Raw genomic sequence first — 16,253 nt, 5'->3', positions numbered from 1 at the left:
TGTGTGTGTGTGTGTGTGTGTGTGTGTGTGTGTGTGTGTGTGTGTGTGTGTGTGTGTGTGTGTGTGTGTGTGTGTGTGTGTGAGGGGGGAAAGAATACTGCCACCAAGTATTTCCACTTGGATCGTAAGAGGCGAGAAGAAAGGGACGGGGATTGGGACTAGGCATCCTTCTCCTTGTAGCCCCACAGGGGACATTCCTAAAAAAAGTAAAGGCTTAAGAGGGTTTAGGAGTTTTCCGACCAGCACCCTAAGGTTTGGGTCTTTTAATGTGCGTGGATGTGGTACAGATGAGAGTAAAAGGGAAGAGATAGGTTGTATGTTTGTGAGAAGAAAAATGGATGTGTTGGCTTTGAGTGAAACTAAGTTCAAAGGGAAGGGCGAGTGTAAGCTTGGGAGTGTAAGTAGGAGGTTATCAGGAGTGAAGAGAGGGCGAGGGAGGGAAGGGGTGGCTATACTAGTAAGTGAAGAGATAGGTAAACGTGTAGTGGAGTGGAAGGAGGTTTCCTCAAGGATAATGTGGATGAAGGTGAAACTGGGAAAGGAGGTGTGAATTTTTGTAAGTGCATGTGGGCCTGGCAGTGAGAAGAGTTTAGAAGAAAGGGAGGCTTTTTGGATAGATTTAAATGAGTGCATAGAGGATTTAGGGAGAAATGTCAATGTAATAGTACTGGGAGACCTTAATGCTAGGGTGGGAAATGATCCAATTGATGGAGTGATTGGGAAATGTGGAGTTCCAGGAAAGATTCGTAGTGGAGAGTTGATGGTGGAAATGTGTCTAGAAAGAGAGTTGATGATAGCAAATACAGTGTTTCGGAAGAAAGTCAAGCATAATTACACATGGGAGAGGGTGGTGGAGGGAAGGGTGGTAGATAGAGATTATGTAGTGGTAAATAGGATTATGATAGGAAGAGTTAAGGATGTACATGTGCTAAGGGGAGAGGGTGGGGGAATATCAGATCATTTTTTGATGGAAGGTAAGTTGAGAGTGGAGGATAGATGGAGAAAGAGGAAAGGGACAAAAGATAGGGAGGTGCTTAGAGTGAACTCTTTAAATGAAAAGGAAAAGGAGAAGGAGTACAAGAAGAAGCTGAAGGAGGAGTGGGAGGGAGTGAGGGATAGAGTAGAGCTAGGTGTGGAGGAGGAATGGGGATGGTTCAAGGAGGGAGTCACAAAGTATGCAAAGATGGTGTGTGGAACAAGAAGGACAGGAGGAAATAGAAGGAAGGGTAGTGAATGGTGGGATGAGGAAACAAAGAAAGTTGTAGAAGAGAAGAAGCGAGCTTTCACAGATTGGTTACAAAATAGGACGAGGGAGTCATATGAGAGGTACAAAGAAAAGAAAAGAGAAGTAAAGCAAAAGGTAAAGGAGGCAAAGAGGAGAGCAGATGTGAAGTGGGGTAAGAGTATGACAGAAAAATTTGAAAGTAATAAAAAGATGTTTTGGAAAGAAATTAAGAGAGGAAGAGGAGACTAACCAAGTAGAGAAGAAAAGGTAAAAGGTGCAGATGGAGAGATGATAATGGAAGAGAAAGCAGTAAGGGGAAGATGAGCAGAATATTTTCGGGAGCTGCTAAATGTGAAGGAGGATAGGGAGGGAAAGATAGCTGCAGTGGAAAATGCTAAAATGACCGTGATGAGTGAGGAAAATGGAGGAGAAATAAGGAAGGATGAAGTGAAGGCAGTTGTTAAGATGATGAAAGCAGGTAAGGCACCTGGTCTGGATGGATGCCATGCAGAATGTCTCATAAAAAAAGGAGGTAAAATTATGGTGGACTGGCTGGTGAGGTTATTCAATGTTTGCTGCAGAGAGAGTAGAGTGCCAGAGGACTGGAGAAGTGCCTGTATAGTTCCACTTTACAAAGGAAAAGGGGACAAGTGTGAATGTAGTAGTTTCAGAGGGATTAGCTTGTTAAGTGTAGTTGGGAAGGCTTATGGGAGGATCTTGATTGAGAGGATTAGGAAAGGAACAGAGGGAGTAATTGGTGAGGAACAGTGTGGATTTAGGACGGGGAGAGGTTGTGTAGATCAGGTTTTTGTGGTAAGACAGATATGTGAGAAAGCTATAGGAAAGGGGAAGGATGTTTTTTTTTCTTTTTTCTTTTATGGATCCGGAAAAAGCTTACGACAGGGTAGACAGAAAGGCACTGTGGGAGGTTTTGCAGATTTACGGGATAGGAGGAAAGCTTGTAGGAGCTGTCAAGAGTTTTTATGAGGGTAGTAGAGCTTGTGTCAGGATTAGAAATGGAGAGAGTGAGTGTTTCGAGGTAAAGGTGGGACTTCGTCAGGGATGCGTTATGTCGCCCTGGCTATTCAACTTATACATGGATGGGGTAGTGCGAGAGGTAAATGCAAGGGTAGTGGGTTAGGGATTGGAGATGGTTAAAGAAAATGGAGAAAAGTGGGAGGTGAGCCAGCTGTAGTTTGCGGACGACACTGCGCTTGTGGCAGGATCGGAGGAGGGACTGAGGAAGTTGGTGACAGAATTTGGGAGAGTGTGTGATAGAAGAAAGTTGAAGATAAATGTGGGTAAAAGTAAGGTGATGAGATATACGAGGGGTGAAAGTGGCAGTAGACTGGAAGTGAGCATTAAGGGAGAGTGACTGGAGGAAATAGATAGTCTTAGATACTTGGGTGCAAATGTGGCAGGAAAAGGTGGAGTGAAGGTGGAGGTAGAATGTAGATTGAGAGAAGCGAGTAAATGCCTTGGTGGATTGAAAAGTGTAATGAGGAATAGACATTTTGGAATGGATACTAAGAGGAGACTGTATGGGGCAGAAACATGGAACATAAGAGAGGAAGAGAGAAGGAGTTTGAATGTGTTTGAGATGAGGTGTCTGAAAAGTATGATGGGGGTTACTAGGCTAGATAGAGTGAGAAATGAGGAGGTGAGGAGGAGAACAGGGGTGGAAAGGGAGTTGGGAGATAGGGTTGATGAAAGAGTATTAGGATGGTTTGGACACATGGAAAGAATGAGTGAAGAAAGACTAGTAAAAGAGGCATGGAAGGCAGATATGGAGGGAGTGAACATGAGGGGACGTCGTAGGATGAGATTTGATGGATGGGGTGAAAGGGGCTTTGGGGAAGAGGGGAATGTCTGTTGAGGAAGGACGGGAGAGGACAGAAGACAGGGGTGAATGGAGAATGGTTGTATATGGATGATGTTGTGATACATGGGGTGGAATGGGCAGGGGGATGTGGGGTGAGGTAGTATGTGTGAGCAAAATTTGACGCAGCCCGAAGGGATTTCTCCCCGTCTTCTCCTTTTATGCATGGGGGGACGGAGAGGGGGGGGTCGCCGATTTAATGAAGTGGCCTTGCTGTGGATGTGCTGTGTCTTGCGACACTGCTTCTGACCCAGGGCTGTGAACAAGGTGCAGGGATGACCCGTCATCCAGGAGGTGCTAAGATAAGAGGGAGGGTGGAGGGGTGTGGAGTGTATTCAGGGATGGAATGGGTGGGAATGATTTTATGTCTTTTCCTTTTTGGCTACCTCCCTTGTAAGGGGGAAAAAAGCCTTGGTATATTTATGTATATATATATATATGTATATATATATATTTATATATATATATATATATACATGCATGTAGTATTAAATGCGACGGAAATCTCGGCGTGGATGATCTTTTTCCGAAGATTTTCAATTCTTCGAAAGAGGCAGTTTCTCATACTAAGGAATACATGAATTCTCCGAAAGCGTAGGGCATGGGGACAAATAAAGTCGATTCTATTATTTACTAGCAGGACGTTTCGTAACTCTTGTTACATTTTCAACTGAATACAATGGTTTTTGATACCCTACACTTTCGGAGAACTCCTGTATTCCTTAAGGATGAGAAACGCTTCTTTCGAAGAATTGAAAGTCTTCGGAAAAAGATCATCAACGCCGAGATTTCAATCGCATTTAATACCACATGCATCAGAGAAAAATTTATGCCGAAATACACACACACACACACACACACACACACACACACACACACACACACACACACACACACACACACACACACACAAAGAAAAATAAAAAAATATATATATATATATATATATATATATATATATATATATATATATATGAATATGTTCCATTTCATGGCGATCAGGTAGTTGTTACTTCAATTTCATTGGCTGGGAAACTATAGCCTCACTGTAGGAGGAAAAGCCTCTCAATCCCTTCCATAGATCTCTCCTGGAAGAGAAATTAGATTGATGCCTATGTCGGTTTTTATGGCAACGTGTAGCAAAAGAATAAGGAGCAGCCATTTGACAATAGTTAGTTATATTGTTACTAAATCATAAACCTTTGAAATCACTTCCATAATACGATATTTCTTTGTCGCGGCTTGTGCCGCTTAAATTGTTTTTATCGGCTTAAGAAACCTGCACAGCGAAGCTATAGCGATAATCCCATACCACACTCCTGGTCATATGGCCACTTCCCGAAGGGTGAGTGTGGTTTGGAATTTTCCGCAAGAATCATCAGAAATTCAAAATTCCCGGCTCTGTGCAGGCATGCGCATTGACGACCCCACCTCCCCCTCCCTACCCCTCACTTCTTAGCCGGCTCGCCAACCGCCCGTAAGCTCACTTCAATGAGAAATGAAGGCTTCGCCTGTGGGAGGAGGGAGGGACCCTAAATCTGTGCAGGTTTCTTAAGCCGATAAAAACAATTTAAGCGGCACGAGCCGCGACAAAGAAATATTATCGGCTGAAAGAAACCTGCACAGCGAAGCTATGCATGAGACGAGGACAGGTGGGAGGAGAGGTGAAGCCTGATTCAAGCCGTTATTACGTGTGTCTCTCCTATGAGAGACTTATTCATTTTATCACTCAGTAGAGGGGAGAAAAGAAACGTCAAGTATTTATACCGAAGAATGTGATATGTACAATATTGTACTGTTTACATAATGCGTAAATTATAAGAAAATTGTATCCTGTTCAGCGGTTCCTGGGCCTTTCCCTACTCCTCGGTCGCCCTTTGCCCCCTCCATCCCCCCCCCCTTTTTTTCTAGATGAGAGGGGTGGAGCCGTTTCCATGGCGACACATGAGACAGGGGTGACCGAGTGGTAGAGATACCGTGTCCTTAAGAAAGTCGTCGATGTCCAGCCCCTAGGTCCTGCACCCGCTCCACAGAGTGGGTGCGGAGAAACGCTAGCGATGCCGCGAAGTCCCTGATGTTGTGGGCGTGTGGGGCATGGCCCGGGTCGGCTTTCTCTAATATGCATCAAAGCAGGTGCGCCCGGGACCTCGGGGTTGGGGGGATCCTAGATTTCGAGTTGTAGAAGAGATGATCCTCAGAAATCTCTTCCGTGTGTTCCACGTAGACCTTTGAACGCACGGATCGGGTGCAGTGGTTGTGGGTGTCCTCCCTCCAGGAAGGATTGTATTCTGAGAGGGCCAATCATGTCGTCCGCTTGGTTATTCTTGGCTAGGAATGTTGGTGATGGAGAGAGGGTTAGGGCCGAGCTGTCCTCCTCCAGTTTGGAGAAGGACGGGTGGCGGGTGACTACCGCCAGCTGTGAAGCCCTGTAGTCCGTAGTCAAGGCGAGCAGAAAGACGGCACGTTGAAAGAAGTGTTCTTCCTCCATAATGGCCCTTTCGAACGCCAGGTACTGCAGAACACAATGCAAGGACCAGTCCAGGACCGGTTGATGTCTCGGCTCTCTCGAGGCGCTGATCCCCTTCATTAGGAGGGTTCGCGCCCTCTGTGGCACTCGGATGTTCATGCCAAAGCGTACCGGATCAGTGAGGGCTGTATAGTGGGCCAAGATCGTCACCGGTGCCCTGTTGGTGGAGTCAGCTAGCCAAGTCAGGAAGTCCAGAACAGTGCTGGCGGAGATGGCCACTATCGCGTGTCTCCGAAGGTAGTTCTGGAATCTCCGTCAGCAGGATTCATATTGCCGCACTGAGGACGGGAGGTGAGCTCTGAGCATCTTGTCTGCTGCCTCTGTAGAGAAGAGTTGGCTGAGAGCTCCCCGTAGAAACTCCAAGTATCAAGTTGGAGTGACGCTTGGAGAGGTGCGGTAAGGTTGTTGGCTAGGCAGGCTGACCCCAGTAGAAGGGGAGAAGGGCACCATCTCATTAGCTCCCCGTACCACGGCTGGGTTGGCCAGTTGGGAGCTATCAGGAGGACCTGACCTTTGAAGGACCTGAGGGTCTGCATGACCTTCAAGAGGACCGGTGTCGCTGGAGGAGGAAAATGTATACGTACTTCCAGCGGTTCCAGTCCTCCGTGAAGGCGTCTGGGCCTCCTGTGCGTGTCCTTTGGTTGTAGGTGAGATAGAGGGGAGCTGGGTCGTGTTTGGGGAGGCAAACAGGTCCACCTCTGGGGTGCCGTAGCGGAGGGAGAGCGACTCGAACACTTGTGGGCGTAGTTGCCACACCACGGAGGTCTCCTGAAACCTGGATAGAGCGTCCTCCCAGTCGTTCTCCCGGCCCGGAACATACTTCGCCGAGAGTGATATGGCCCTGCGTGATGCCTCGGCGAAGATGTCTTCCGACAGGGCTAGGAGTGGACCTGGTCGGGTCGTACCTTGCCTCTGCACGCACTGTACTGCCGTCACATTGTCTATGTCGAAGCGGACACTCATGCAGGAGATTTCGGGTTGTCGCTCGAGTCATTCTTTCACCACTATCAGCTCCCGAAGGTTGATGTGTAGTGACCTTCTATCTTCCGACCATCCCCGGCAAGCTTGATGTCTCCAGCTCGACTGGAAGCCCCACCCCATGTCCGAGGCGTCCGCCGCCCCTGCCATTCGAGGTGGGGGCGGGGACTATGGGACCGACCGGCGCAGGGCCCCCGACCGAAGCCAGGGACACAACAAGCTGTGGAGTGCTGAGGGTACCGGCCCGGGCAGGTCGCGCGGGAGGAGCGGTATGCTCCTGTCGACCTCCCGTGCTAGCCGTTGGCGCCCCAAGCGGCTCAGTGGAAGGGCCGGGGTCGCGAAGTTGAGGCAACCCAACAGCCCCCCCAACACCCACACCCACACCGAAGGCGGGAGAACGTGTGAGGGAAGCACGCCCTCTTGACGCAGTGGAGCGCCCGAAGAGCGCCGACTGTGTCCCACTCAATCCCGAGCCAATAAATTCTCTGTGTGTGGGCGAAGGCAGACCCATCTCAGTCCACCCCGAACTCCACGTCCGCCAACACTCTCAGAACCACCGAGATGTCGGCCGATGCAACCTCCCCGGTGGGCAAATGCATCAACTAGCCGTCTAGGTACATGAGTGTGGAGACGCTCGCTTCCGTCCAGCGTGCGCCTACCACTCTCACTAGTTTCGTGAAGATCCTCGGGGTAAGCGAGAGTCCTTAAGGGAGTCTGGTAAAATGATATGTCTCCCTCCTTACCTGGAACATCAGGAAACGGCGATATCGGGGGTGGATGGGGAAATGCCAATCTGCGTCCTGAAGGTCCAGGGACGCTAACCCAACTCCCTCCCGGAGTGCTGACTGGACCTGAGCCACCGACACCATCTTGAATCGCAGGGGTTTCAAGAATTTGTTCAGTGCGCTCAGGTTCATAGACAGTCTCGTTTTTCCTGGTCCTTTCTTTGGTATGGTAAAAAAAATAAAAGAGAATCAAATTAGTAGGGCAAGGTGGATTCCGATCCCCGGAGGGTGTAGTGAAGTCACAAAATCGATTGTAGAACGTATAACAACATACATGTGAGGCCGAGGTCGTTTCCGAGCGACCTCGTCCGTGGACGTTAGTCAAGAGGCTTCGTCTCCCGCTAAGACGGGCCTGGACCCTCGGTATGTATCCAACTCACCCCAAGTCTTCCCACGGGAAGTCCTCGAAGCCCGTGGCGAGCGTCCTTATCCAATAGTGCGCTATGGCAGTTTGTGACGTCTCATCACCCACAAACTGACTTCGATATGTTTAATACATAGTGACATGTGATTATACTGTGTCATCACCGGATCTAATTATGACGTCATAGGATCGTCTCGTGACGTCACAGGGCCACAAACTGACGTCATAGGACTACATCGTGACGTCATATTATCACATAATGACGTCATATTATCACATCGTGACATTATTTTATCGCATATTGACGTTACCTGATCACATCGTGAACTATTATCACATCGTGACATCATGTAATCATATCGTGACAACACAAACAAAATGACGTCACAGGACCCCATCGTGACGTCATATGTTTTCATTGTAATTTCACTGGACCATACAGTAATGTTACAGAATTAGTGATGTCACGTGGTCACATCGTGATGCCACAGGGTTACATCACGACGTCACAGGATCACATTGTGATGTCACAGCATCACGTGACGTCAAAGGATCACATCACAACGTCACAGGATCATATCGTGACGTCACAGAAACACATCGTGACATCAAAGAATCATATTGTGAAATCAAAGGATCACTGACGTCACAGGATCACATTGTGATATAGCGAGGTGCCATTTCCTGGGTGCCTGGACAGCCTAGTAGGGAGGAGTCCAGATCGAGACGTCAAATGATGTCATTCAGGTGATGAGAGGACCCCGTACTGAAGAGCGTTTCCACCAGGCGAGACCCCATATCTTTGCTGAATAAAATCCCTCGCCCCTACACAAGGGGGATGCAGGTAAGGTCATACCATGAGAAGGGGCGGAACTCGTAAGAGTCCGTCGTGGTAGGAGGATAAGGTAAAGATGACGGAGGTGGTCCTCCACCCCGTCCCCCAATCCGACGGTCGTCTGATTGGGGGGGGGGGGTTCCTCATGAGAGGGGCCTTTCAGTCCTATACCCGCCGCCGGCGCGGAGGGGCGGAGGGAAGGACCAGGAGGATGTGTGGGAGAGGGGGCCAGAGCCGGAGGCTCGTTAGAAGGCTGCTCTGGAGGGGGTCTATGGTCTCTGGTCTGCGCGGCCTGAAAGGCCGGATAGCGAGATAGGGCAGAGTCGAGGACGGGGCCTATCAGGGACGGAAGGAGGGTGGTGCCGTGACCGGGATGTGGAGGGTGTGGACGCGCTGAGCGTCCTAGGCCTCTTGGGTGAGATAGAACTCTTTCTCGAGCGGGACTTCCTGTTGGGTCTACGTGAGCGGCTCCGGGAGGAAGGTGGGCTCACGGACCCGCCCGAAAAGGCAAGCCGCAAGGTGCCAGAGGGCCACGACGGTCAGGGGCACGGGGACCGCTGAAAGGCCCGCCGACCCCCAGGGGCGCCACCCCGCACCACCAGACACGCCCCTCCCCCCGTCCCCCGAGAGGCCTGGGCCGCCCACCCCGGACGGCCCGGAGACGCCGTAGGAGGGACTGCGCGCGGACGAGGCCAAACTCCACGCCCAGGGCCCGACGAAGCAAGCCGAACGGCGCCAGAGAACCACCGGTGGCCGAAGGCACGGGGTCGCCGAGAGGCCTGCCGACCCCCAGGGGCGCCACCCTCCGCACCACCAGACACGTCCCCCCGTCCCCCGAGAGTCCCGGGCCGCCCACCCACGGACGACCCGGAGACGTCGGAGGAACGGACCGCGAGCGGAAGAGGTCACAGTCCACGCCTAGGGTCTGACGAAGCAAGCCGTGAGTCGTTAAAGGACCATTGATGGTCGGAGGTATGGGGCTGCCAAGAGGCCTGATGACCCTCAGGGGCACCACCCTCCGTAACATAATGCCACGTCCACACGGTCGAGCACTGTCCGCCGGGAACGAAAGCTTTGCTCGACAACGGGCAATCTCAGCGGGCAAACCATCAAACTGTCCGTTCCCGGCGCCATTTGCGGGCAGTGGATGGAGGGCTGACATCGCTGCCAAACGCACGAGGTGAGGTGCAAGCAAAGTTCGCAAACCCGCTCAGTACAGACCCAAGTTACATTATTACCATGTCCGCACCTAGTACTAGTGTGTACTGGTCTCGACAAGACGTGCTATTGGTGCTATGCTTTTTCTCATATTTGTCTCTTGCCTTTGTATATATGGCCCCATTTTCGAAAGGAGAACAGAAAAGCTGCTTATGTTCATTCTCATGTAATTGCAAAACAATTGTTCATTTTCATCCTGCAATTCACGTAGGATTGTCACTGAACTTCCCATTAAATCACGTCTTTGTAACCACTCCCGGCACCAGACATGTCTCCGTGATTTCTAGTTTTTCTTTTTAATCCAGGTAGCAATTAAAATGCTGTAAAGTGCTACCTTCTTTCCAAGTATGGCGGGAACCATGGTTATCGTACCGCACTGAACCACTCCCTCCCAACCTCTGCTTGCGGCCAACCTCCAACCACCATCGTCAGCCGTGTGGACACTTCGCGGGCAGAGTCTGCGGACTTTGCCCGGTAAGAGCAAAGTCTGCCAGGCACAGCTCGACCGTGTGGACGCGGCATAAGACACGTCCCCCTGTCCTCCGAGAGGCCCGGGTTCTTACCACGGACGGCCCGGAGACGTATGGGAACGGATTACGAGCGGATAAGGTCAAAGTCTACGCCTAGGGCCTGACGATGCAAGCCGTGAGGCGTTAGAGGACCATTGATGGTCGGAGGTATGGGGCTGCCGAGAGGCCTGATGACCCTCAGGGGCACCACCCTCCGTACCATAAGACACGTCCCCCTGTCCTCCGAGAGGACCCGGGTTGTTTACCAGGGACGACTCGGAGACCTATGGGGACGGATTACGAGTGGATAAGGTCAAAGTCTACGCCTAGGGCCTGACGATGCAAGCCGTGAGGCGTTAGAGGACCAATGATGGTCGGAGGTATGGGGCTGCCGAGAGGCCTGATGACCCTCAGGGGCACCACCCTCCGTACCATAAGACACGTCCCCCTGTTCTCCGAGAGGCCCGGGTTCTTTACCACGGATGTCTCGGAGATGTATGGGGACGGATTGCGAGCGGATAAGGTCAAAGTCTACGCCTAGGGCTTGACGAGGCAAGCCGTGAGGCGTTAGAGGTCCGTGGATCGTAGGAGGTATGGGGCTGCCGAGAGGCCTGATGACACTCAGGGGCGACACCCTCCGCACCATCAGACTCGCAGTATGGGTATAATCTGGACCCATTTAGATTTAAGAAGGCAACAGTTGGTTTACTAATAGGGTGGTCGAAGAAAGGAATAAACTAGTAACCATGTAGAAAGCGCTGAAACTATCAGTTGATTAACAAGCAGGAAACAGACTCACCGGTAAAAACCAAGGCTAGCAGCGGGGAGACTGGTCACTCATTCTGTTTCCGGGCTAGAAGTGAGCTTACGGGCGGTTGGCGAGCCGGCCAAGAAGTGAGGGGTAGGGAGGGTCGTCAATGCGCATGCCTGCACAGAGCCGGGAATTTTGAATTTCTGAGGATTCTTGCGGAAAATTCCAAACCACACTCACCCTTCGGGAAGTGGCCATATGACCAGGAGTGTGGTATGGGATTATCGCTATAGCTTCGCTGTGCAGGTTTCTTTCAGCCGATAATTTGTATTGTTAGCTACGAGAATAACTGACTTTGAGATGTGTACACTACTTATACTCTGTGATGGTCATTGAATAATCGATGTACTTTAAAAAATGTATTGATATTTATAGACGTCTATACTATGCCATGAACAAATGAATGCATAATTCGTGAGATTTTATCTATTTTTTTAATCGCTGAATTTTCTTCTAACCACATGATTTTTTTCAGGCGTTTGAATTTCGGCTAATTTTCATTCTCTAAATGCACATATTTGCTGGAAGCTTATACTTTGAAAATGGAGGTTGAATTATAGAGGTACTGTGATTCACCATGGCCTTGGATCACATGTTGGACTCGCGATCGACATTGTTACCCTCCCTGATGAGAGCTCAGAACTCATATATGACTGATCTATGGGTCCTGTTGTGACCTTATACACACATAACTATCTGCTCACGAGAGTTGGAGTACCGACTCACAGCGCAGCGATACTGAAATTTATTTAATCCTGGGCGGGATTCGACCTCGGAATTTTGATTCCGAATGCTACCACTGTGCTGTCGAGGAACGTGTGCATAATTTTGTGTGCGTGTATGTGACAATCGCAATGAAGACATAATTCAGTTTTTTTTTTTTTTTTTTTTTGCATTTGTTGTCTTTTCTTCTTTTACCAAAATTTCACTTTAGTGACAACCTTATCTTCGCATTCGGATATACTTACTCTAATTTATGTTTTAACAACTAAAAATATTTCCTTTCAATAGCATTACTTAATAAAGAAGTGTTTCTGTATACATATGTATGTATACAAGAACACTTTGAACATATATATTTTTCTTTAGCAGTCAAATATTGTAAGGCCATTTACAGTCAGTGAAACTCAATGTTTGTTTGACCAGGAATGTACCCACTATTGGTAATAAGAGAAAGGTTTTAAATAATTGACATTCTGGATCTTACTTTATTACAAAAACAGATATCCAAAACCACAGCAATTTTTCTATGTATTTCCATGGAAAAAATAAAATACAGTGCTATTATATAAATATATTTAATGGCATTTTTGTCATATGTAACAAATATAACATTCTGATAATTAAAATCAACATTCCAACAAAATCTGCTGCTTTGTACAAGACGCGGACAAAAGATCGGTACAAGTTACTCGTAAAATGAAAACTGGTGCAACCGTACGCAGCCTCATTATTCATTGCCTTTCCAAATCCACCACATATATGTTTCAAACACCAGTCCACTCTAATTCATTTTCTATCAGCACCTAATTTCATATATATACTGTAGTTCATTTCTAATTTCTTTTTTAATTTTCATTTCTCTTCCTCCTCTTTTTTTATCAACGACGGAGAAACATTTTTTTCAAAAACTGTCTCTGGGATGAAAGAACGCTTACTTAGGGGATCTGGTACTGGGGTGCCAGCCTTCAATAGCTCCTCTAATTGCCTTTCCTCCCTCTGCTGGTCAACAGATGGACGATTTGGGACTGTTTTATGGAAATGTTTTTCAATATTGTATCTGGAAAATAAATAAATAAAAAGATACTACCTTCTTCCTCCTATGAAATATTTATATTATTTTGCTCCCTTCCATATAAATAATAAATCAAATAAGCATATCTTATCAATCTATCTTACATACAAATAACAAGAAAAAATAGAATAAATTGGTAAATGAACAAATAAATTAATCAATATGTAAATTGTTAAAAAGATCTGAGAGCAGAGATGTACAGGAGGACCCAAAGACTGTTGCCAGCTGCCGTAGTCTCTCCTCTATTTTATACACTTAATATTTATTGTTACTTTGCATTGTTTGTCCACAAAACTGAAATATTTACTTACATTCCTGACATTAACAAGATTTCTGCAAATTATATAATTTGCTGAGTAAAAGATGCTGCTAAGGTTTGGACATTGAGTGACTTATCATAGTGTGTTATATGTTGCCACAGAAGCAGCTCATGAATGAAACACAACTACATACAAAAGAATGATCTTAAAACTAAATCGTGCAATTAAATTAATAAAGATTCCAATTACCCAACAAAGCCGATAACAGCTGCCACAGGGAGGGTGACATATGGGGCATATGTCCTTAACATTTGCAATACCACAGGCCACATTGTCTCTAAGCACCCCTTATGGCCTGAAAACTATGAAATAAATAAATAATTTGATAATAAAAATCAATAGTAATCATAAATATCTATACTTCATTGTAAAATGGGCTTACTATGTAATTTCATCCCAATTTTTATTTCCATAAAAATAAATATCTATATCTTGAATCTTTAATATTGAAATATATTTGCAGCATTGTGCTTTGATAGAGGTTGAAAAATAAACATCAAGAATGAAGACAAATGAATGAATTAATATTTCCTTTTTCTTTTCTATTTCCTTTTTTGGGAATAATCATATACTGTAATTGGTTTTCAATTCTTCATAAGTACTTGAACAATCTGCTCCATGAAAGAGCTTTATACAAGATACTGAATATTTGATTCTATGAACTCATAAACTAAAGGTGTTTCACCAAGTAGCTGGTGCTTATGCTCAGTTTCTGTACAAAGCCTTAGATCTCACTATAAATTTTCATTAATACTCCACAATTTTTTTAAACAAAGCTGACAACTAGTAATTATTCCCCTTTTCTTTTCACTGGTGAATATCACATTGACACAATGCAGACAATGCCAATAGTTATAAATATACATACATATATATCTTAGTTATAAATATACATACATATATATCTTATATAGGTGCTAAGATAAGAGGGAGGGTGGAGGGGTGTGGAGTGTATTCAGGGATGGATTGGGTGGGAATGATTTTATGCCTTTTTCTTTTTGGCTACCCCCCTTGTAAGGGGGAAAAAGCCTTGGTATATGTATGTATGTATGTACATATATATATATATATTTTTCCAATAACCCTGAGTGTTGATGAGAGACTAAGGATCCCTTGTAGGGGTTGATGGTCTAAAAAGTTTGGTAATCTCTGGAGTTAAGATAAATGAGAAAACAAGTGAGTGCTAGATGGATGAAGGGTTTGTACCATATCTGAGTGATATTGGTAGCGGAGGTAAATTGATGTAATAATCTTCCACACCAAGAACACAATTGAACGTAGGTAGACCTGAGTAGCGTAAGGAATAGGTAACTTGTGCAAAAGTAGCTAATATAGCTATTCGTTGTAAGCGTGATTCAATAACAATAACAAATATGAAGGATTAATAGTTGTGACCCGGTATCCCTACATACTATTTGGAAATTCGGATCGTGTTATTGGATATCACGCTTTAATTTGTGTGTTAGACATATAGTGCAACAGTCAATACTCCGTGTGTACATTCCCCCCACCCAAAAACCCCGGTTTCCCACATTTCCCCCCCAGATCGTTCGGGAGGAGAGGTAGGCCAAAGTGCATTACTTTAACAATTAATATCTATAAAACTACGCACTTCCGAAGGAAATGAAGTACACCATGGTTCATATCACAACATTTATCACTAGAAACACATGAGCCATATTATCATATATCAACTTGTACCGTTGTGTGAATATATAAATTGTCCCAATATTCTCTCAAATATCATTATACAACTTGTGTATCACAGAATTAATTGCTGTCTGATGGTACTTTTAATTCTGAGAAATTTACTTACAACAAAAGTGACCCTGAATTACAATATTTATATACAAGATACACTAACACTTTAAAGTTCCCCTCGAATGAAATTAAGTCATTCCCAAGAAAATGTTTCATACCCATTATCAATGATTTTGAAATCGCTATACCATAATACTATAAATGGACCTAATCTAATTTCAGCCCCTATCGAAGAACTAGTTACATCATAATCATTATGGTAGATGAAAAGCGGTGTTTTTTATCCTTATCTGGATATAACTACTCACAGCTTTCGAGTTCTCCTTTCTCATAACTGTCTACCGAACACATTACTAGTTATGTCAACTGGAATTTGTTGTTTTAAAGTTATTTTTTCTTAAAAACAGTGTATGACTAATTATTATTGTACTTCATATACTTACACTATATCACGTAAGGGATTACGATTGTTTACAAGTGTGCGCTTCGCGCATGTAGCTTTTTCATGATGCGTGCAGTAAGAAAATAAACCATTCCTTAGAATTGTGAGTTACAGATAAATGTAAAAAGTAATGTGAATGAATTATCAATAGATATATATATATTAATTCAGCTTATGAGAAACTTTATGAGTATGTACATAATTCTTTGAATGTCTGTGTAAATTTATTATTACATATGTTTGTATACTTCCAGTCCATATGTGTTACTTAAATTGCGTATAAATAAACGAATATATGGGACAGAAGACGTGCAAATTTTCTGACCATTATTAACGTTAATTGGTAAATATGTGGGTTTTTTTTTACTAGTCATAGTCATTGAAGTTATTATAATATACATAGCACTTGCAATAGAAGAAGTAATTGTGCCACAGCCGGTAATAGAATTATTTGGCACGTACGGATGGCGTTGTCTTTGCAGTGTATATATTCGGAAATTCGTTGTATAAAGTAATTCAGGATTGATCTTGCATTCTACTGTGACGCTATTGATATCATTGATACACTTGACATTGTTGTATTCTTAGTCAGTATTCATATTTAAGGTTCAGGGGTTTTGTTGGAAATTCTAGGTTTGGGGAATCAGGTGGTTAGGAAGTAGAAACTAGCCATTATGTAATAACATACAGTAAAGGTCATTTGAGACTTTTACCAAGCAACATACCAATGATGATATTTCAATGAAATTATCAGTTAAAATAGTATTCAGAAACCTTTGGACATAAGGTGGTAATAGAAATCAA

General features: G+C 45.4%; 2 protein-coding genes across 5 annotated transcripts in view; one reads left to right on the top strand and one right to left on the bottom strand.

Moving 5' to 3' along the window:
- Positions 1-12,413: 12,413 nt before the first annotated feature.
- On the bottom strand, positions 12,414-15,354 carry LOC143027082 (small integral membrane protein 12). Its single transcript, XM_076188025.1, has 3 exons — positions 15,316-15,354; positions 13,436-13,548; positions 12,414-12,911 (listed from the first exon to the last, which is right to left on the bottom strand). Exons 1-3 carry the CDS (start codon positions 15,337-15,339, stop codon positions 12,707-12,709), a joined length of 342 nt encoding a protein of 113 aa, XP_076044140.1. The 5' UTR covers positions 15,340-15,354; the 3' UTR covers positions 12,414-12,706.
- Positions 15,355-15,712: 358 nt separating this feature from the next.
- Positions 15,713-16,253, top strand: part of LOC143027080 (uncharacterized) — a 33,384-nt gene continuing 32,843 nt past the window's right edge. Inside the window, exon 1 of one of the 4 annotated variants that reach the window (XM_076188023.1) lies at positions 15,713-15,792. The gene's annotated coding sequence lies outside the window, so the exon portion shown is untranslated. The remainder of the gene's footprint in view (positions 15,793-16,253) is intronic. The other 3 variants (XM_076188022.1, XM_076188021.1, XM_076188024.1) reach the window with 3 other exon arrangements.

Source organism: Oratosquilla oratoria, chromosome 7, assembly GCF_046742065.1.
Source record: "Oratosquilla oratoria isolate Oo_2021 chromosome 7, ASM4674206v1, whole genome shotgun sequence".
Lineage (NCBI taxonomy): Eukaryota > Metazoa > Arthropoda > Malacostraca > Stomatopoda > Squillidae > Oratosquilla > Oratosquilla oratoria.
Note: the sequence above shows the minus strand (reverse complement) of the source record. Positions and strands in the feature narration are given on the sequence as shown.